At 36.2% G+C, this 23,493-nt stretch overlaps 1 protein-coding gene across 5 annotated transcripts in view; it reads left to right on the top strand.

Moving 5' to 3' along the window:
- Window positions 1–13,789, top strand: part of subdued (anoctamin 1) — a 90,193-nt gene extending 76,404 nt beyond the window's left edge. For all 5 annotated transcript variants that reach the window (XM_083120808.1, XM_083120810.1, XM_083120809.1 and 2 more), the window contains 4 exons: window positions 2,173–2,378; window positions 4,026–4,213; window positions 5,863–5,968; window positions 12,217–13,789. In XM_083120808.1, the coding sequence (XP_082976934.1) occupies window positions 2,173–2,378; window positions 4,026–4,213; window positions 5,863–5,968; window positions 12,217–12,468 (752 nt within the window). In that variant the 3' untranslated portion in view covers window positions 12,469–13,789. The remainder of the gene's footprint in view (window positions 1–2,172; window positions 2,379–4,025; window positions 4,214–5,862; window positions 5,969–12,216) is intronic.
- The last annotated feature ends 9,704 nt before the right edge of the window (window positions 13,790–23,493 follow it).

Genomic DNA, 23,493 nt, shown 5'->3' with positions numbered 1-23,493 from the left:
ACTGCACAGAGATAATATTACGAGTGAGTTTTCAGGGAAGAATTTGTGTGGAGAAGATTCAGGGCTGATTGACAGATGTGCATGAAGAAATTCACATGTTACTAGGGCTGAGCTAATACAGACGCTGATGTATTGGTATCAGAAAGTACTAGTTCAAATCTAATCACTGATACTGGCCAATACTTTTCTGGAGTATCGATGTCTTACAGTCAGCAATAATGTTACTAACACTTCAACAGAGTAATTATCCTGGGAATTATGTATTTTTCATTATTTCGGCTACAGCATTGTGGAGGAAAGTGGATTTTGTTTTGAACTACTTTAAATTGTTTCATTTCCATCAGTAAAAGTGGGAATCTGTGAGAGTATTGCCACTGGTATTGATATCAGGTGAATGCCATATCATCTCATCAACCCTAAATGTGATTGATGAACTCATTGAAAAAGTTGACCAAATCGTTCATGCAAATGCCATGTCTCAATTTCACAGATTTCTAACAAATATCTGCAAATTGCAAGGACTACTCTATGGAATTTTCATAGACAGATTTATTTGCTGCCAACTGACTGAGAAAGGACTGCAAAGGAGAAAGGACTGCACAAGCTCATTCAACATTATGACAGCTATCTGAATTTAGGTGGTGAATCTATGGAGAAGTAAAGTCAATATATAGGAAACTTGAATGCAATAACATTTTCTTTCTGAATTTTTGTCAAGCAATTGGAAGTTGATTTCTGAATAATGCATGTAGTTGGGCTTACAATGTTATTACATTATCAGTGTAAATTAACATGTTTGAATCTAACTTATATAATCTTATAAACATTTACAGTGTTATTTTCACTTCTGCCACATTTTATAAAATTCATATTCTGTGTCAAGCAGCCATTTTTAGAAGATTTAAACAATCACTGATTATAAAATATTATTATCCAAACAATTTTACATGCATTTGTGGAAAACAATATTGAATGTTCAAATTCAAATTGTCTTTATTAAAGGGTGATGTTCATCCTGTGGCTGTTCTCCCACCTAACCCATGTTGGTGAAATAAAGGAAGAATGAGTTTTTCTCAACATATATTACATGAAAATCATGAACTTTGTGAATGTAATTTTATCATAAATGCAAGTCAAAGTTCTGAACTAATCACTAAAGAATCTTTGCAATAATGTAAACTAAATCCAATCTGAACAAATATGTAGATTCTTTATATCCAGGTTTATTACGAAAAAAAATAATTAATGAATCAATACATTAGTGTGCACAATAGAAGGTTACAAAAATTTCACACAGTCCTGCTATTGGTTAAGAAAAAATCAAGAACAAACATATGTTCTGTAACTAAGTACAAGTATTGAAATAAATTTGGATTTATAGTAACCCATTTACACAGTAGTGAAAATAGTGTCCCAGATTGAATTCCTGCTTGAGCCACAATTTTCATAAAGTTTTTATTGAATTATTCAGTTGCTTTAAAACTTTTAGCATGTAATGATGATTGCAATAATAATGATAATAATAACGATAATAATAATACCTATTGACAAACACCAGAAATGACATAACACAAAAATAAATAAATTCAATTACTTTTCCAGTGAGATTAAACAACTACAGAAGCAGAAAAATATAATTGACATTCTAATCATATTGTCAACAAGTGTCCCAAAGAGTCTCAAAAACTGTCTTCAGATTCTAAGCATCCACCATGGACTTCACTGTACTTTACTTAAATCTGTGATTCTGGATGTCTGCCACATAGACAGAAGATTTCTAAGCCAATAAATCTCACACTACAATACTACGGTACAATTAATTAGCTGAATATTTAATTTCATGATGAATGTGGTAAACACAATTTAAGTATTACCTACTTGAAGTTTCGTGCAATGCAGAGAACGTAGGTAATCATTTATTATTTATATACATAATTATTTTTATTTAATTTCTCTTACACTCAAATGGAAGTATACATGCTCATAAATGGAGAGAAAGAAAATAGTAATAATATGAAGGAAGAAACCAAGTGTCTGTAAAGGACCTAAATATGAATGTTTGACAGTCAGAATAATAAAATGGAAATAACACATTGTAGTTCTTTATGTAGGTAACTTAAATATCTGGTTGTGGGTCTTCTTTGGGTAGAAGTATTGTTGTTCTCCTTCCAGTCCTTCAGTATGGCTTTGTAACTATATTTGTGGCTGCGTTTCCTCTGGCCCCTTTCTTTGCCCTGCTGAATAACATCCTGGAGATGAGGCTGGATGCTAAGAAGCTGCTCATCTATTATCGCCGTCCAGTAACTCAGAGGGTTAAGGACATTGGGGTGTGGTTCAGGATTTTGGATTCAGTCGGGAAGCTTGCGGTAATCACCAATGTGAGTAGAGAGCTTCTGCATGAACTCTAAAACCATGAGTACATAGGAGATAGCAAATTGGCAGATGGTATGCTCAGATCAAAGCTGTATAATTCCTAACCACAATGGTCCATGTGTACATGCGTTATTGACTAGCGAGCAAGTTTTCTTCTATGCTTGGCACCTCAGCACAGAAAATAGCACAAACAGTGGGCTTTGTCAGAAAGCATGGATTGGGTAAATCATATGAGTCTTACAACTGCTGTTTATAGATTTGCATGGTGTCATTTGAAATATGGGTAAGATCCCTAACCCATAATAAAACAATTACTTCAGAGTTGTAGCCTTCCACAACTGACATTTACAGCCCACCAGTTGACTTCCTGTCGTAAGTGAGGTGTGCATGGACCCAAGCTATTTCCATTAGGAAGATTGTTGTCTGCAAATTTACTACCTCCTGTGTGTGCATGGCCTTAATCATTCTTGTCTGCAGTATGTGTTAGTGCTTTGTGAGTATAACAGCTCGTGAAGTGGAAATTGTTAGTTGGGGGATGTTTGCGCTCCTATGATTTAACATAGTATCAGTGCCAAATTCTTTTAGTATTTAAATACAATAAAATTAATTTTTAAGGTTATTTGTGTATTCTACCACATATGATTTTTAAAATCTTTCTCTTTATACATTATATAAGTTATTAACACAATTTATGACTTGACATTTTTTTTTCAGCAGAAGTAGTGAGGGTTGGTTGGAATAGTTTTTTTTTTTACTATGTACAATAATAGATGTGCTTACATGTTTACAGTAATAGTTTGGTATATGCTCATGTCAGTCATACAATATCTGGAAACATATGAAGCAAACTGCACAGAATAGAACATGTTGAAGTGCAGTGTTTACCAGTGTCATTGTGGCCCATGTATACATGCGCGACTAACTGCCAGTTATTATTATTATTATTTTTTTGCTTGGCTCGGCACAGAAAAATATTATTATTAATAATAATAACAATAATGAAAGTAACTATTGTCCTATCAAATTTGAAAAAAATACTAACTGTTCTTCAAAGGTGTTATATTGTCTATGCTGATGTAAATATGATCAGCAGTGTAAAAGACCAGTTGAAGAATATATTAATGATTACATTACAGTAGAACCCTCATTTTATGTTCCAGGATTTTACATTTTCGCACATCATGCATTCCATCTCGATGGTCTCAAATTAGTAAAATGTTATAAGGTTTTCTTCGATTTTATGGTTTCCTCTATTATAGGTTTTCTACCACTGAAGAACTTAAAATTGAAGTTCAACTGTAGATGTATTTAAAGATATCAATTTTCTCAAAATAGGTAAAAGGCACACAAGATACTTTTCACAGGACGATGCCTGTTTTCTTTTAGAAGCTAAATGAAAGTTGGAAACTAAGCAGTGAAAAGAAGGAATAATAGTAGTAATAAATGCAAATTATCTCAATAAAAATTGATGTAGTAAAATATGAATTATTCTTATTTTGAAAAACCAAGGCAAAATGGCCAACCCTGTTTCTAATTCATGCTATTGTATATGGTTCACGATCTGTGACCAAAAATAATATGTTTTATTCAGTATGTGTATTAAAATACACTTTTAATTAATTAATTAATTGAATTTTTCATATATATTGCAGGGCTTTATCATTGCTTTCACCTCCAACTTCATCCCACGTTTAGTATATATGATAGCTGAGAACGACCAACACAATCTTAAGGGTTTCCTGAACAACTCCCTGGCATATTTTGGTACAGCAGATTTTGAAGCACGAGCAAGACCTCACATCGAGAAGGGTGATGAAATGGAAAATATCACGATATGCAGGTAAGTGATGGTTATTACGAAGAGCACTTGAAATATCTAATAGAGCTGAGCCGATAATGTTACCAATGTGTTGATATTGGCTGATACTATTGGAAACTGTATCAGAGAAATCATTTTGCGTCCTACAATTTCACGTTAGTCAGTCTGTTGTGAGTTCAACGTGAGTTTCGTACCAAATTTCGTAAAGAACCACCATCAAAGAACTCCATTCGCAATTGGTATCAACAATTCAAGACAACAGGATGCATTTGCAAGGGAAAATCGTCTGCTAGGCCTCCCACGTCTGAGGCAGATATTGAGAGAGTTTGAGCTTGTTTTCAACGAAGCCCTCAAAAGTCTACAGTGAGACCTAATTGAGAACTTCAAATTTCTCGAACAACTGTGTGGCACGTAGTGCGTAAGCATTTTCACATGTATCCCTATCAAGTGCAGTTGTTACAACATTTAACACCTAATGATCACAAGTCCCGCAATGAATTTTGTGAGTCATTCCAAGAGTTGTGCAGTGATGATGATTTTTGAATAAAGTGTGTTTCAGTGATGAGGCTACGTTCCATGTTACGGGACGAGTAAACAAACAAAATATTCATATCTGGGGGACTGAAAAGCCTCATAAAATCATTGAAATTATGTGCAATTCTCCAAAAACAAATGTGTTTTGCGCCATTTCATCTTCCAAAGTGTACGGTCCATACTTCTTTTCCAAAGAAACTATGACTGGAGAAACATTTCTACACATGCTTACTATGTGGCTTATACCTCAACTTGAACACGACAGTGCAAACTTTATCTATCAACTGCCACTTTCATCGCAATGTTAGGAATTACTTTAATGAGAGACTGTCACACCACTGGATTGGACGAGCTGCTCACAATGATCAATAGTTTTTATGTTGGCTCACAAGATCACCAGACTTAACCCCCTGCGATTTTTTTTCTGTGGGGACATGTCAAAGACATTGTGTACAAATCACCTCTACCCCAAGATGTCTGTGAACGGCAGGAGCGCATTACTGCTGCAGTGCAAACTGTTGATGAAAACATGCCGAAACTGGTCTGGGAAGAATTTGACTACCAAACTGATGTATGCAGGGTAACAAAGGGGGCTCACATTGAGTATTTTTGTGAGTTACTGTATTACAATTTTTACCACTAAAACTGGGACATTTATAGTACTTATGTGTAAAATGTTAAGTAAATTGCACAATTAATAAAAAAATTATAAGGAGTTGAAATCGTTCAAATCATTTTGAAACATGCTGTATATATTTAACATTTGTAAATAGTCTGAAGTACTGTAAATTATTACAGTGTTGTGTTCAAGAATTGGAATCAGTATTTGTGGGAATCAGTAATTTAGTAGTTTTTCTTGTATGTACGCATTGCTTGCATTGTAGAATTATTTTCCTGTAGTTTACGGTTATTACAAGCATAAGAAAACAGTTTTTCTTTGTGACGTTTCACACGCTCCTTTCATCAGACATTTATTTTCATTTTGTATTGGTATGTTTCCAAAGTGTTATTGATGCACCTCTGATTGTACAATTTTCTAAACAAGTTCAGTGAGTGGTGCAATCTGAGTAGGTTAGAATCGTACAGTTGGGAGCATTGTAACAAATCTCCATCATACTATTGTTGTATCATTCTAGGTATCCAGATTATCGTGAGCCTCCTTGGTCAGCTAACAAATATAAAGAAACAGCAATGTATTGGCATGTTCTGGCAGCTCGCTTGGCATTTGTGGTTGTGTTTGAGGTAGGTGCATGTTTGCTTATGTGTGCATATGTGAAATTGTTAGTTTTCAAGTTTTTTCTAAGTTCAATTTATGCACAGGCTAATTGGGACTAGACCTACAGTCTAAAGTTGGATCTGAACCACTATGTAACTGTCCCTCTAGAAAGTATTCCCACACACACACTACATCTATCTGGGAAGACATTCTTGGTGCAAGAATCTGTGGACGATAAGGAGGAGGGAATGGGTGTGATTTTGGTTAGTTCTGGGTGATATTGTGTTACTAACACAGGAGGGTTGGTGCCAGTTTTTTTTTGTTAGAGGTGTGGGATGAATGAGCAGCAGCTTTGATTATTTGTTTCTTTTGAAGAGTGGAGGTGTAGCTTTGCTTGAGTAAAGGTTGGTGTCGGCGTTGTTCTCTGAGAGCCAGAGCAAATGAGATGACTTTTTTTGGTGTGCTAAGTATGGTATATATCCAGCACTGTATTTGAAACCCTGATATGCAAGTACTGGTGCTAGATTTCACAGGGAAGTCTGTAGTTCACATATCTCCTGAGGTCTGAGAAATCTTTGCGCTAGTATATTGGAGGTGGTTGGTAGGTTTTATGTGAATGGAAGATGCCCATTGACCTCTTGCAATGTACACAGCTACATCCAGGAAGGTGACTTGGCTGTTTGTCCATTATCCACCAACTAACCCCATCAACCAACATTTGTTTCTTCAGAACTGCTGGGACAGAGCATACATATCAGTTTCACATTACCATAGCTCCCAGGCTCAACCTAGCTGCTCAGTAACTGTCCCTACTTATAGCTCACCACTGTGATCCAGCCACATATTGACATTTTTTAACCCCCACCAATCAGCTAATGGTCAAACACAGACATAAAGCATCTTTTTGTCTAACACCTGTTGATATCTGTTTCCAACAAACACACACACAAACATTCAATATATACCATAACATGTATGTATGTACATATTGATGGTATGGAACAATTTCTGTCCATTTTTCTGTACGCATGTAGACATTTAACCAGAACTTGCACTCGGGGCTCTAGCACATCTTCCCATTGCTCTCCTAACTGTGCAGCTGAATGAGCCCTGGTTTCATTGATTTGGGGGGGGGGGGGTGCTGGTTTTAACTGTGTAGATATTGTCTCGGTCAGTGTGCACGGCCTGTAATCTTTGAAACACTGATAATATTGATTGTGGCAAGTACCTCATGGCATGGAGCTGAATATTACCTTAGGTTTTGCCACAGATTTTTCACATAGATTCTACATAGTATATTTCCTTATATGTTTATACCTTAGGTAATACAGTCAAAACCCGAATTTACCTTTTTTTCAGGGGACCAAGGTGGACTTAAAATGTGAGAAAAAGTACAATCGAGGAAAATTTTGTAATATTTTGCTATGTTGGGACCAACAGGATTGCATGTATAATGGAAAAATGGAAAATCTGGGAACATAGCATCAGCGTTCCACTATACAGGGTGGTGCAAAATTCCGTTTACAACGCTTGGGAGGTGAATCGCCAAGTAGAAACAAGGAAAAAATGCCATGTGGAAAAATGTCGAAATCGGCACCGTTTGCGAGTGACAGGCGTGCGAAAATCGCCTCACACCATGTGTAAAGTACAAATAACTCAAGAAGGAAGAAAGGTATCAATGTCGGATTAAAATAATACAAAGAAAGTCGTGTCTGACGAATACAATGGTGCAGCAATTGAGGCCCAGTGTAAATTGCGCAAGGGGATTCTCAAAGAAAGTGGGGAATCCCCTGATGGAAAATATAGGAAATTTACTACTATTTTCAACATAATGTTGAGATCGGAATGTAGGCAGTAAAAAATGACGACGTATGTCCACATGTCCCACTACTGCTGGGACACCGTCGCAAATGGAAAAAAATACCGGAAAATCATAAAAAAAATGTTTTCAATCCCTTAATGTTGACACACTACTTTGCAGTACGAAAAACAAAAGTTAAACAATGGCAACATGACGTCAGGCTGTACATACTACAAGAGAGCTCCCCAAAGAAAGTGGGTAATTCTCGAAGGAATGAAGACGGAGAATGGCGAGAAAATGCACACAATGGCATGTAACATTTCCAGGCACAGCTCATCTTGAAGGGATTCCATTGAGAAGCGAACAACCTCCGCACATGCAGATCGATGGTATGAAGTACAGCGATCTCCAGCACTATGAGGTGCTGATAGGGACTCACAATCACCGGTATACTCAGAGACGTTGTTGAAAATGTCCGCTATTGACTTCAAGACAAAGATGGCATCGGCGAAGCACTGATTGTCTGGTACGGTCAAATACCTCTGGCATGTCACCAATTGTCCCAGCAGCGGCACTAACACGAGCAACGAGGTCCTGAGCACTTTCCACAGGGGTTTCATACACGAGCCTTTTCATTTCTCCCCATACAAAGAAATCCAGTGGTGTGAGGTCGGAGGAACGAGGTGGCCACGGTAAAGGTCCACCCCTGCCAAGTCAACGATCGCCGAGTAATGCCCTGGCTCCCTGGTCGAAATGTGCGGGGGCGCCGTCATGTTGAAACCAGATACGTTGTCTACCTGCCAGTGGCACGTTTTCCAAAAGTTCGGGTAATACGTCATGTAGAAATACCCGATAATTCCCACCACACAAAGTAGAGTGCAAAATGTACGGGCCTATCAAGTGGTCACCTACTACGGCATGCCACACATTCACTGCGAACCTATGTTGATGATGGCGCACAATGATTGCATGCGGATTGTTCATATCCCAGACGTGGCTGTTGTGGCTATTGAACATGCCGTCCCTGGTGAACATTGCCTCATCGGTCCACAAAACTATTGTTGGGAAATCTGGAATGGCAAGAGTTTCTTGCACGTACCATTGGCAGAAATCCATGCGTAGGGGAAAGTCCGTGGGCAGTATGTGGTGCACCTTATGCAATTTGTATGTGTGCAATCCCTCCTCCTGAAGAACGCGGAACACATTGCTATGGTGAGTTTGTGGCGTACGATCAATGACACGTGTGCTGGTGCCAGGACGGTCTCGTATCGTGCCCGCAACACGTCCTCTTCAAATTGCACAGTGCGCACAGTGCGGGGTCTTCCACAATCCCACCTACGGGGTAGTAGAGATCCAGTTTCACGCAGTCGAGCATCAAGTCTTTGAAAGAGTGCATGTGCTGGTAACTGGCTATTGGGAAAACGTTCGTGATACGAACGCCGTGCTTCACGGCTGTTTCGGTTTGCCTCTCCACAAACGAGATGCATATCAGCAAGCTTGTGGGTAGAGTACTCCGCCATTGTCCTGTTCGAGAACTGCCCAGCAACAGGGGCACTTTCCCTCCGAGTGACGGATCACAACTACCGTTATTAGCACCCACGTAATGTCACACAGGTCCACGCAGTTGTTGCAAACCGAGAAAGAACACTGGAATACGTACTCTACGTACGTACAATATTCCTTGGCGCAATTCAACCAGACTAAACTCCACGCTGCGACACGCAGAACAGACATGAAGAACAACGGTCGACTACACTCTGTACGTAGTATCCACCAACGCTAATACGTAACAGGTGACCTACAGTTCCAGCGTCTCTAGTGGGGCTTTCTGTATCAATTAGCTGAAATCAATCTCAGCGTAATCTGACGGCATAGCGTCATTATCGGGTCAATTTCCTATTTCCCGAGTGTGGGACGGTGTCCCAGCAGTAGTGGAACATGTGAACATACGTCGTCATTTTTACTGCCTACATTCCGATCTCAACATTAACGTTATGTAGAAAATAGTAGTAAATTTTCTATATTTTCCATCAGGGGATTCCCCACTTTCTTTGAGAGTCCCCTCGCGCAATTTACACTGGGCCTCAATTGCTGCACCATTGTATTCGTCAGGCACGACTTTCTTTGTATTATTTTAATCCGACATTACCATCTTTCTTCCTTCTTGAGTTATTGTACTTTACACATGGTGTGAGGCAATTTTCGCACTCCTGTCACTCGCAAACGGTGCCGATTTCGACATTTTTTCACATGGCATTTTTTCCTTGTTTTTACTTGGCGATTCACCTCCCAAGCGTTGTAAACGGAATTTTGCACCACCCTGTATATTCAACTTACACTCATTTTCCCCTTCAAATTCTAAGTGCACAAGTTTTGTTTCTTCTCTTATGCAATATGTGTTTCACTAGGTGGCAGTTTCTGGCTGAGATTCAATGATTTTTGCATTGAAAGCAGAGTTTTTATCCATGATTTCTTGCAACATGATCCACAAATATACTAAAAAAAAAAAAAAAAATTGGAAGTATAGTGTTTTCTCATTTTTAAGTGCAAATAAGATATTTGTTATTTATTTTTCAGAATCAATTTGAATATAACAGTAAAGTAGGCATTTATATTGATGTCTGCTAATGAAAATATTCTAAACATCTGCACTGAGAAAGCAAGATCACTGTTAAACTCCTGTTGAGATGGGTCACAAATAGGTTGAAATAAAATTATTTCTGATAGATGCAGGTATAAATCATATATATATTCACCATGTAATTTTCTTCTTTGAAGGGTCCTAAAATACTAGGCAAATGTTTTAATTCTTCTGGTGGTGGTCTAGAAAGTTACAGAAAATATTTGTGTTCATGGTGCGGTACTGTAAACCTGGTGAAAATATTGTATGGAAAATAAATCTGTTTTTTACATTTTGCTCCTCTTGTTCTTGTGACCGATTTACGTCACACTGCCTACATTAATTTAGGTTGTAGCATCTAAGACACTGCATTCTTTACACTTGGTTGGTGGGAGTTGTGATTTCCACCATTTGATGGCACTGGTGATGTGAAGTGCTCATCTGTATCTTCTACTTTTCTTCTTGGTGTAGTGTGGTAGCCAAGTGTAGACAGTGCAGTGAAGCCAGTGATACCACCCTCTCTATCACATGCCATGACCTATGTTAATGAAAGCAGTGGACCTTTGAAGTTAGTTGGTCACGAGAACAAGAAGAGCAACTCTGGAACATGGAACGTTTCCATATAATATTGGTGTTAGCTTCCACTTGCCTGTTTCTTTCTGGTAAATTATTGTTCATTTTCTTATGGTGAAGGTTTTGTACAATTATTGTGATTCTAAGTAAATGTCCAGATTTAATCCTGGTTAGACTCTGGATATTAAGTGGGCTTCAGTCGTTCAAACTTACATCACCCTCATCTTGGTTAGATAATTTTTTCTAATTCATGACCATCTTTATAGCATTAGCTGCTTGAAATAGTTAAATGTGTCAATTTTCAATTTGGTATAGCGGAAGAATGTTTTCTATCTGAATTTACCAAAATATTGCTAAAATATAATTCAGTGTGTCATAAACTGGTTTAATTAGTCCCTCAGTTGCAAGTGGATGCCCTATATGTTAAATGCAGAATTTTTTTTTTAATTCTGTTTCAGTTCACCTATTTTGACATTGTGATGTACCTGGTTGTCAAATCATGCTCATTTGTAGAAACCAACAATGATTATACAAAAAAATGCAGGCTCGACCAGGACTTGAACCCGGGTCTTTGGCTTACCATGTAGACCTGCTTACCATAGTAGATCTGCTGTGTGTGAAAAAAATTGTAACTTAGCCACTGGGAAAATATTTATAAAATTGGTCTTTGATTACACTTGCAATTATTTCATCTATATCCATTTCTTTCCATCAGTCGAAAATTTAATTTCATTTTTGAAGTCTTTTTGACAGTGACAACGGGGGAGAACCGTCAGAATGCATATCGCAGATAAGATAAATGTATCCTTCATATTCCTTACACAATATTTTGTCAGTTATCACCATTAGTAGAGGCATATATTTGTGGAGAATAAAATATCAAAGTATCAGTCCATTTTGAATAAAGCCCGACCATGTGGCCGAGTGGTTAGCACATCGTGCTGCGATGCCAAGGGTCCCGGGTTCGAATCCCGGTCGGGCTTGGTTGTTTGTGAATGTCCATTCATCAATTTCATCACTCATCCCCATCTTCGCAAATTAGCCAAGAGGCACAAAACGCGAAGTAAAATAAACTAAATCAATCAATCAATCATTTTGAATAAAGAAATAGCACATAAAATGACATCTGACATTCGATATAAAATGTACAGGTATTGCACAAATTAAACATTTTCATTTTGAAAGCACGTTTATACCTTTTCCGAATGTGAAATACAAACTTACATTTTTTTATGATCCCTGACTTTCACAGCATCAGACATCTTTCTTGCTCTTTGCAGAATGTGGTGGCATTTGTAATGATCCTGGTGCGCTGGTGCATACCTGATATGCCTCGAAAACTTCGTGACCAGATTCGACGAGAAGCGTATTTGACAAACGAGATAATAATCAGGCAGGAAATGCTGAGGGCGAGAGGAGTGACGGACATGGAAGATGCTTACCAGATCTATGCCTCAGATTCTGAAATGGGGCCGGGAGATAATGGGAAGGGCGTTCGGAAGCGCCACAGTGATAAGGAGTCATTGGTGTAACTAGTTTAGTGATGCTTTTACATATGTGTGCGTGCGTGTGTAATTGAAGTGTTAATGCACTTTGTATTCATAGTAATATTTAAAATGTGCCTTCTAGCAATAAGTTGCTATAAAATACTCGAATTAATACTATTTGTAGACATGTTATGTTTTGTAATAGGTAAACGGAAGCTTTAAGATATGACTAGTGCTTGTACCACATGGAGACTAGAGCAAAGTACAAGAATTTTGAAACTACTTTTCATATGGTTTTGTAACTCTTTTTTAGAAACTCTGAAAGTCATTAGGCAGCTATAGATCATTTACGTTGCTCATCAAAACCAGTCTTTCATTATTTTTAAAATGACATGGGTATATTTTAAGGCCATTACATATTTGAATTTTCAGTTTCTATTGCTTTAATCTATACATTATTTTGTATGAGAATATTTTTTCTTTGGATATATATTCATATAAAAATCCAGAAGTTTTAGTTGTATTCAACGAATGTAAAATTACATAGATGAATATGTTTATGAATTACTTTAGGCATCTGTATTTTTTAAGATGCATTTATGTCGGGATAAATATAATTGTACATAGGAAAGTCGTGCACTCATATGTAACATGAGTGAGTTAAGGCATCTTTATTAAGATACATTTGTATTGGGATAAATTTAATTTGGAAAAGGTTCTTCAAACTGTCACGTTGAAAGAAATAAAGTATTTGTTTTCACTACAAATGTATATGTGTCATATGTTAGAGATCAAACTCATTCATTCACTAGGAGTATTTATTTCTTTATTTGAAAAAAATGAATATTATTTTCCAGATGCAATATTTAATAATGTAAGTTCACGATCTTTTCATTTGGTGGAAAGTCTTGTGGTATGAAAAATGCAATTTGTATGTCAAAGAACATCCATGTATTCAGTTAAACAATTATGTACCAAGAACTTGTTTAAGAACAATGCAAGATCTTGTCAGCTACTGTACATGGTGCTTGATCAGTGCTGCAGCTAGCTTTGTTTGAGTAAGCTATCCTTATTGACTGTAATACAGAATACTCTGTGGACAACATTTAATATGACAGGCAAAATTACAGTGTAGTATATGGTGATCATTAGAATTTTGTTTGTATTAGGGAAACTTTTATAAATAACATATGTAAAGGTTACTTTTAATATTCTGTTCTTATTTTGATTTTGAAGTTTATTCAAATCAGTTATCACAAGCTGAGTTATGAGTTTTGGTTATTCGTAGCTGGAAAGTTTCATATCAGTCCATCTTAAGATAAGATAAATCATATCAAAAATGGTGAATTATTTTTCTTTCTCAATTGGACCCAAAATTAATGTTTAATTATGAAGTGTAATAAATGAACCGCTAATCAAGAATGAGCTAGATCATGAGTATGAATCATACTTGAAAATTTATCCAGTGCATATAAGCAAGATATTATAAATGAATTATGTAATGCTTATTATTATTTTGTGTACTTGAGGATTTACTTTAACTGTAAATTTATTTTACACCGTTGTTTCAAAATGTATTGTGCATTCTTTCAGTGCTGTAATGAATAACTTTTTTTTTTTTTTTTTTTTTTAAACATATACAACGAAGTTAATCATGTTATTATTCAGATCAAACATACTTTTAACTTCTGTTCTAATGTTCCCATGTCCTTGACAAGACATTTTCACAATAACACTGCAATTGCTCTAAGTCATAAGGATAGGTAAACTGGTGACTCGGTTATCATCGACTACTTTAACGAGGTCTTACCTATCCTCAAGACTATTTCAGATTGTTTGAAACTCTTGTTTACAATGTAGGAACAAAGTTAAAAAACAAATGGGAACACTCAAGGGAAGTATAAAACAGAAGTAGAATTTGTTGTTCCATAAAACATTGATACATTTGGTGTTTGAAGGATTTTGTAGTTTCATTCCTGATATAATATAGGCAATGGAAGTTAATTTTTCACCATTTCTTTTTGTTTAGAGCACATAGATGAGAAAAATAATATTTGACGGATGATTTGCTGGTCAGGCAGTTAAACAAGGAATAGAAAGCTCAGATGGTTATAATAAAAAATGTAACATGTGTGGACTCATTCAGATTGTTGCAATGAAAAATTAAACTTGGTAAACAATTGCAGTATGTCTTTGAATAGTTAATCAGAAGTGCATGCAAGGCATTTCATGATGAACTGTTGATGCTTCCTGTGTTTTGTTTATTCTATACTAGCCTGTTGAAGTCTGGAAGTTGCACTGCTGATATCTTCCATAACTGGTCAAAATATGTGGTTGATATCAACACATTTACCTGTTGGCAAATTATGCATTATGCATTGACACTACTTATTCCGCTTATCCAGCAATGGTCCAGCAACTTCAAAAAAATAATTTTCCTCATTTATAAATTTCATTTAGAGCGTTGCTTTCTTATAAAATGTGTAAAATATATACTGCTGGACAAAAAAAAACCGGACACTTGCATTTTTTGTGATAACGCAATGGGTCGATAAAAGCTCTGGTACAAGGGCTAACTAAATGTTGCAGAAACTGAATTAAGTACGAATGCATAAACAAAGTTCGAGCCTATGAATGGTGCATATGGTACTACATGATCTGCTGAACATTCTGTAATATACCTGCGAGCTGTTATTGCAATTCAGATGTCAAATATTAAAGTGTCCGGTTTTCATTGTCCAGCAGTATATTTTCATAATACATACATACATAATACATTTAAGTAGAACACAGGCAAAATAAAAGAATGAATCAGATTTTTGTCAAATCACCAACATTGTGACTAAAAAGGAATCTGCATCAAAAACAAAAATTACACACTTGTGCACGAATCTGGAACAGGGTAATAAAGATTCGTAATAGATGCTGGTGAATGTCTGTCACAAAATTTACATTAAGTTGTAGTTTGACAGTATATTTTAAGTTGTAGTTTGACAGTATATTTTAAGTTGTAGTTTGACAGTATATTTTATATACAGCAATGCATTTCATACTACTAAGCAGAATCACATAACAGTAATCAGCACCTGTTGTTAACATACTTGATTTAATTCCTGGTTTCTCTTGTGGAACATTGGGCATCAACAAGAGACCACAATCTTGTCCTGCCGATGGTTCTTCCAACTCTTATCTTCTTCCAATGCTCCAATGTCCATTCTCTCTTGCAGGTTCCAATCTAATGCCTATCCTCCTCACTTTCAATAGCATAATTTTCTTTCCTAAAATTTTATCAGTATGGACCCCTCAGTGTCTCCTGTCCTCCTCCAAAGTTTTTGGTTTTCAAATGACTTCAGGATTATACAGGCTCAAAGTTATTGCCGAACAGCAATTAATGAAGGTCTGTAGTAGAGGTGATCTTTCCATAGACCCATATAAAACCAGACACAACATTGCTTTGAAAAATGCAGTGCTTGGTCTTCATAGATATTTTACTGCTTTTTTGTACTGAATAATTCCTCACGAAGGCACCATTTGCTTTCAGAATGCACTGTGAAACATTTTACGTACCACTGTCATCTTTAACAACCTCACTACCCAGTTACGCATCAATAGTAATTGGGCCTGTTTTTGTGGTGTTGATACTTAACGCCTTGGATTTCTTTGCAGATTTTCTGTCTCTCCCTGATGACATAGTGATAAAGTCGTCACCTTGCAATCAAGGGGTCCCGGGTTCGATACCTGGTTCAGATCCTACTTTAAACTGCATAACCAGTCCCAATTAGCCTATCTGTGCACAAAAGTGGACTTATAAAAACTCAGTTATCAGATTTTCCAATTTTGTTTGCATATCACAATCTCCATTACAAGACACTGTCTGCAAAATCAAGGTAATCTTACCAATTATTCAAACCCCATGGGATACCACCCTTGCGGTATGCTTTTTTTAAAAAAAGAAATACGTTAAGGTATGAGTAGCAGTTATTTGGTATTTCTTTCTCTATCCAGTTACATAACACTGGTTGCTTTCACTACAATGTTTATTCTGATTGTATGCACATTTTCTGCTGTAAAGTTTGTATTTGGAACTGAAAGGTATTGATGGCTTATACATGGAAATTGATTGAAGACTGAATAAGATTTTAGAACAAAAAGGTAGGATTCCTTTAAAGAGAGCCCACCGTCCAATTATGGTAAGCAGGTACTTGTCATGCTCTGAGAAAGGACAACAATGTAAGAAATTGTTTGCTCCCGTACATTCTAGTCATCACTAGTTCCTTTTGCGAGAGCGTTTTTTGTAATTATTGATCTTCATGTGAACCCATCCTCAAGAGTTTTTTAATGTTAATTACTAAAGGGGAACAAAAATGAAACAAAATTTATTTGAGTAATCTTTGTTATTTTGTATGTCATGTTAAACTTACTTAAGTGAATTGCTAATGGGTTAAAGCAATCTGGAAAAGGAGATAAATATATCATTGTTTTCATTTGCCATTTTTGTATCAGTTTGGTTATAAATATTTGTTATTTGATGCCACTAAATTCATACTTTTTACTATCACTAGTTTTAATAACTTTTTTTTTGGTCACTAAAGCCAATATTTCTTGCTATATTACATAAAGTTATGTAGGTTGTTTTCATATATGCTCTGCAGAAAGCCAAATATTGTTGCAAGAATCACTCATGTTGTAACCATTGTTAAGTTGTACTTTCAAGTGTTTTAATATATTTTATTCCTTAAATTTGTGTATGGTAAACTAAAAAATGTGAAAAATAAAATTTACAATATATATGTATTTTGGAATTTTTAAAAATAATAATCACCATGAATATTGCAATGAAGATATTTAAGCTTTTTAATATAATTGGTTTCTTTGAAATGTCAAATGTTCGTATCTATTTGTTTTCATTGCATGACTTTGTTTTATAGGTCGATTTATTTTGGAAATTGTCCGCTGTATAAAAATAACTGAAAGAATTTGTTTATAGCATATGTGATACATTAGATCTTCTTCTTTTGACGCTACAGTCCACTGATGAACCTTAGCCTCCTCTGAGATTTGTCTCCATTGATCTCTACTCTGTGCTACCATTTTCCAAGTTTTACACTGGGACTTCCGGACATCCTCATCCACTCACTTTAATTTAGGTCTTCCTTGCTCCCTCTTACCACCTGGGCTATACAACTCTCTTAGTGAGGTTACTATGCGAATCGTATGTGCTGCCCATCTGAACCTTGCTGCATTTATTTTGAATCCAAAGGGATTCATTCCCTAAAATTAGCATTCTGGAAAAAAATTCATTCTGGAGTTAATTGTCAATCAAAAGTATTTAAAAATAACTCCATAGAAGAATATAGAAAACCCTGTATGTAATCAAAAGTTAGTGTACAGGGTTCCCACGCACACTCCAAATCCATTTTCCCTGAGATTTCCCTGGGTTTTCCAGAATTCTCATATTTTTTCCAGAGTATTGAATGCACAGTAAATGACTACTATAATTTTATAATGGCCTCTTCCATTTCTCCTCATAGCCATACGATCCCCACCTTCTTTATTACTGTTGTTTTCTGATGCAAATAACAAAACTAGTTCAATAATAAAATAAAATTACACTTCTTTGCATGTAATTAAGAACAAAGATGACCAGTTTTCTAGAACTTTAAACAAATCTGAAACAATTTCTAACATATCCGATATAGAACACTGAAATATTTTCACACTTTTCATAGATGTTTATAAATGGATATAATATCAATTAATCTTTAATGCATACAATAATAGTTAAGACAAACAAATTATTGGAATTTTTAAAACATAAAAATGAAGTGACAATTATTAGTACAGATTTCAAAAGGAATAATAAGTTACTGAGACTGAAATATAAAACAAGAAATGTACTTAATGTTTGATACAGCAAATTAAGAAACTTTACTTCTCAGAAGCTTCAATTTTTTTAATTGTTCTGCAATAGCCTTTGCTTCTTCTTGTATCTTTTGTTGTTTGGGTTGTATAGCATGGATCTCACATGCTTTACGTTTCATTTCTTTCCTTTTGTCTTCCTAGTGATCACATTTCTTTCTCATCTTCTGCAATGCTTCTTCGTATCTAATACGTGCACCTTTAACACTCTGGATCATATATTTGCTTACTTCTACATTTGACACTCCTCCTACCACTTTCACTGCATCATAAACTTGCCGAATAGCCACAACAGACTCTTCTTTCAAGTTTTCTATTAAAACCTGCTTATTTACAGAAAACCAACTTTCCACATATGCATTGCCATGTGATAAAATCAAAACCAACTTAACAGTGCTCCATAACTCGGACAAGTCATCCTTACCCTTCATAACACCTCTAAAAAAATATAGTGCATCAGTTTTGATTGAAAAGTTACAAAACTTCTCTTTCAATTCCTTTTCACTACTGACAGCAACAATGTCTTAAACTGGCAAATTACTTTATCACCAGTTACAGCCTTTTCTTTCTCCTGAGAAGTTCCTGTATCAGGTCTTCCATGCGCTGAGCACATCGCTTTGGAAACTGAGTCATTTGCTTCGGAACTAAACAACTAGCGGCTCTCACCAACCTGAACTTAAGGGGACTATGCTCCACATTCTTCTCTGTTGTTGACTGCAAAAAAAATCTGCAGCTAGTAAAAAACATAAGCTTCTATTCACCTCTTTAGCTTCCAAAGCAGCTTTGGCACCAATTCCAATATCAATCTTTATCAAAGGAATCAAGTTGTCAGAATTCCTGACATCAATTTGCATTAATTTAAAACTAATTTTGCATTGTTAAAGATGTCACTTTTTATGAATCTCCCCATTACATCTCTAACAACACTTTCTAGGGAGTCATGAAGAAATGGGAACATAGGTTTGGGGGTTTGGAACATTGTCAAAAAAGGCTCAAATGAGCTAGCTAGTCGTGAAGAAGTTGAGCCTTGCAAGCATAAAATGATCATTAAGCCCTGCCATAATTCTTGACAAACAGTATAATCCCTTGAAACATTTACTCTAGTGAAAATACTTTTTCAAGTCAGAGAAAATGGCTATAGCTCTTTCAGCAACAGCTACATTTTCAACCCACCGAGAAGCACAGAATTTTCGAGGTAGAACAGTTTTGCCAGTAATTTTTGTGTAATCTGCACGCCGAGCTGGAGAATCTTTAAAGAAATAATAGACGCATCTAAGAAATTCATGGACACTCCACCCAGATTTCTTGTGACCATGCTGAAAGGCACCATGTATGTATTACATGAAGACCAAAGCTACCAACTGATAGTAGCTCTGGATCTTCTTCATCTGAAACCAGATGTTTAGACAATTCATGGAGAAAAGCCCAATTTACATTTGGTCCATCCATTGACACTTGAACCATTTTTTGAACAGGCAGAGATGACAAAGCTTCTAGAAACTTCCCGAGAAGATCTTTGGCTGTTGCATGATCCAAAAATACTGAGGTGAGGTATCGGACACTTGATCATCAACTATATTCCAGTACCTCAAAACAATGTCCATCTGTTCACGCTGAACAATCTTATTCAAAGATTCATCAAAGCACACAACAAAGGAGGAACTCAACAAAATATAGTCTTTAAGAGAATTTGTAAAATATGGTGCTAATCCATACAAAATTAAATATGACACTTTCGTAGGACCAAGTGTAAACTGCTGAGCAATCTTGCTATCTTTAAACATTATCTTGAAAATGTCTCCTAAGCCTGCCTGAAAATTAAAGGAACAATGGCCCATGATCATTTTTAGAGTCCACATAATTTCTGCTGCTCTTACATCTTCATTCACAACAAAATTTTCCAAAGTAGATTTTGGTTCACTTGGTGAAGGGACTGAAAGTGTTGACTCTTCTAACTCACTTTTTACTGAAGCACTAGAAGGTTTATTTTGGCCATCAAACTTTGTGCTTGGTAGGAAATAATTTTTCACAGATTGATGCAACTGAGCTTCAATATTTATTCTGTGTGCAGCACTTTTTGAATGACTTACTATAGCTTCACGTCCCATTTTTCTAAGTTCAAACACTTTTTTACAAGTTTTACACTTTGCTTGTGTCCGACTGTCCTTTACGTCCTCTAGCCACTTAGACCACTCTGGGTTGACACCTGGATCAATCCACCGGGGATTATAACTAGTGTCAAAAGTAGACATACTTTGCCTGAGCCTTTAAATACCAACTCTACAAATATCCTGCAAGAGAAACATGCTTTAAAATTGGTAATATTATGAGTGACAGTGATAATGACAGGAACAAAACAAGCCTAATCTAAGATGAGGAATGCTAGTACGTAATGGTAAGTTAGTGACTGTTGCAAGTGCAAGTGTGATGTGGGGATAAGTATACACCATTCGACTGCCCTTCACTTCATGATATTAAGTTTCTGGCATATCTGTTGAGAAAACTATTTGACTACATGATATTATGTAGATCTGCTGGTCCTGCAAGTAATTCCATTTTACACATGTGTGAGCTCTTGAGGCACGTAAAAGTTCACGTCCTGTCATGACTATAACAATAGTTGAACATGATCAAAAACTTAAAATATGAACAAGTATTTATGAACAGTACATAATTCATATATGGCACTAGTAAGTATTTAAAATTCTGTTCTAAATGCAGTAATTACACAATCAACAATATTGTATACAAAAGATGGCAGAAAATAAATATTTACCTAAACAGGACACTCCAGTTTTTACTATTTTGTAAAAAAGAAGGAAGAAAAAACTTATAAATACTCCCTAATAAGGGAAATCAGATGAACACTGGTTAACTTTGGACATCAGGTTATCTTTATTATGCGTTTTCCACTTCTTAAAATATATTTTACGTCATGTAAAATATCGAAATCAGCTAATTAAATTTTAAAAAGTGCAAAATTTATGAGGGTATACACTTGGTCACCAGCCCTGGAATCACATTTAAAAATAAGAAACAAACAGACAGACAGACAAACAAACAATAAGATATGAGTTCCTTGCCGAAAGAGAAATGCTACAACAGCCTGGAGTATCCACAGACAGGAGCATATTATAATCCCTCAGTTTTGCTTCATTGGGAACCATCAATCAATTACAAGATTTTCCCCGAGATTTGTATTTTTTTCAAATTCCCTGAGTTTTCCAGGTGTGTGGGAACTCTGTATGTATCTTTTGAAGCACACTACTTGACATTCAAAGTGGTACACAGTTGGGTTGATAAATTTTCCCAAAGATGCTCAAATGTCATTGAACAAGACTGACCAGTTGAGATTGCAAAGGAAGCAAATGTGCACATACAAGCTGTGCATTCAGAGATTCAATGATTACGAGTCAAACTTGTAACCCACTTTCTTTCATCTTTAGGGATCAGTTTTCTTCCACATACAGTAACTTAGGGAAAAAGAGCAGTTGTCCTAAAGTATATTCTGCCACGTACTTACCAAGAGTTTCCCCAAGAGGGAGCTGAATTATTGGTTAATGCAGCTGCTGCTCAATCATAAAGTCAAAGGATCAAATCTTCCCCTTGGCTAGACCTTTCGGAGACATGTATTCATTATTTGTTTTGTTTTTTCAGTTTTTAAATATTCTGCTGAAGCTAATACAACATAAGGTGGAAGCAAGGGGGAGTTTGGTCTAGTAGTCGGTCTAAATAGTGCTATTTTAGCTTTGGATTTCAAACATGCTTTTGATTCTTTTCACCATGAATATATGTTCACATTATTTTGTAAACTTGTTCTAGCTTTCTTAATGCATTAAGAGGTCTGTATAACAATGCGGAATGTAAATGATCGAATCATGGTAAAGACACCTTTTCACAGGTTTCATATCAGTTGAATTACACTTTATTTAGTAATTTAGCATGTTGAATTAGCAAGAAAAGGTAGTGGAAGTTTTGACCCGCCTATGTGGAACTACAACACATACAAGGCCAACAATTGAATCTCTGCCATTGGTGCGAACTTTTTCAGAGAAACCTGTTCATCCCAAAGTTGTATCATTTCAATTTACAGATTGCACTGAAGCTAATATAGCAGAAAAGGTCTTTCCCAAAGCATGTGGCAGTTTGGTCTCGTGGTTAAGGCAGCTGCTCCACAACCAAATGGTTGAAGGATGGAATCCTACCCTTGGTGAGAACGTTTTCAGAAATGTAATTTTTAGTAAACTGACAAGTGGTGCCATCTAGTAGCAAATCTCTGAACTAACACCATTTTTTTTCTTTTTTCCAAAAATAGTTTTTTTTAGCTGAAACACAAGAACACTTATTTCTTCCTTTGGGCCCCTCTATACACCTGCCAAGTTTCATGGAAATCAGAGTGGGACACAGGGGTCAGATCCCTGCGTCAATTTGTCTTTATCTTGACATTTGGGGGGGGGCCTGTTGCCCCTAAAATAGTTTTTTAGCCGAAACAAAAAAAAAATTCCTTTGGCCCCCCTCTATAATCCCTCTGTCCCATAATTATTGTCCGGTACACTTTTGTTTGTTATCCCAAAGTACTGGTCCGATATTCAAACTGTGACATTTGTGTATACAGAAGAAAATGAAACACGGGAATGAGTCAACGTTATTACTCAAGGATCAGTACAAATTGGCCGATCAAGTATCCAAAAGAACATAAATAAAAAGTTATCATTTTGGCATACCGGACTATAATTATAGGACAGAGGGAGTATATACGAGGTGCGGCAATTAAATAACGAGACTGTGCACCTCCTGTCGCGTAGGATAGTGGGGGGAGGTAGCTATTGATGTGTTGTTGATATTGAACCTTCATGCGCACCCACTGCTTGTTTCATGATTCTGAAAGCTTTTCTTTTCTTTGCAGGCTTGCTTGAAGAGGACAGTGTTCTGTAGTAGTGCCGGAATCATGGTGGACAATAAAGTTGAGCAGCGCATTAACATCAAATTTCTGATGAAATTTAAAAAAACACCGACGGAATGTTGTGCAATGTTAAAAGAGGTGTATGGTGATAATGCTATGTCACGTGCGCGAGTGTTCGAATGGCACAAACGATTTTCAGAATGGAGGGAAGACGTTGAAGATGATAAACGTCCCGGCCGCCCTGTGAG

Source organism: Lepisma saccharinum, chromosome 4 (assembly GCF_977018435.1).
Source record: "Lepisma saccharinum chromosome 4, izLepSacc3.1, whole genome shotgun sequence".
Taxonomy (NCBI): domain Eukaryota; kingdom Metazoa; phylum Arthropoda; class Insecta; order Zygentoma; family Lepismatidae; genus Lepisma; species Lepisma saccharinum.
This window is presented reverse-complemented; position numbering and strand designations above follow the sequence as displayed.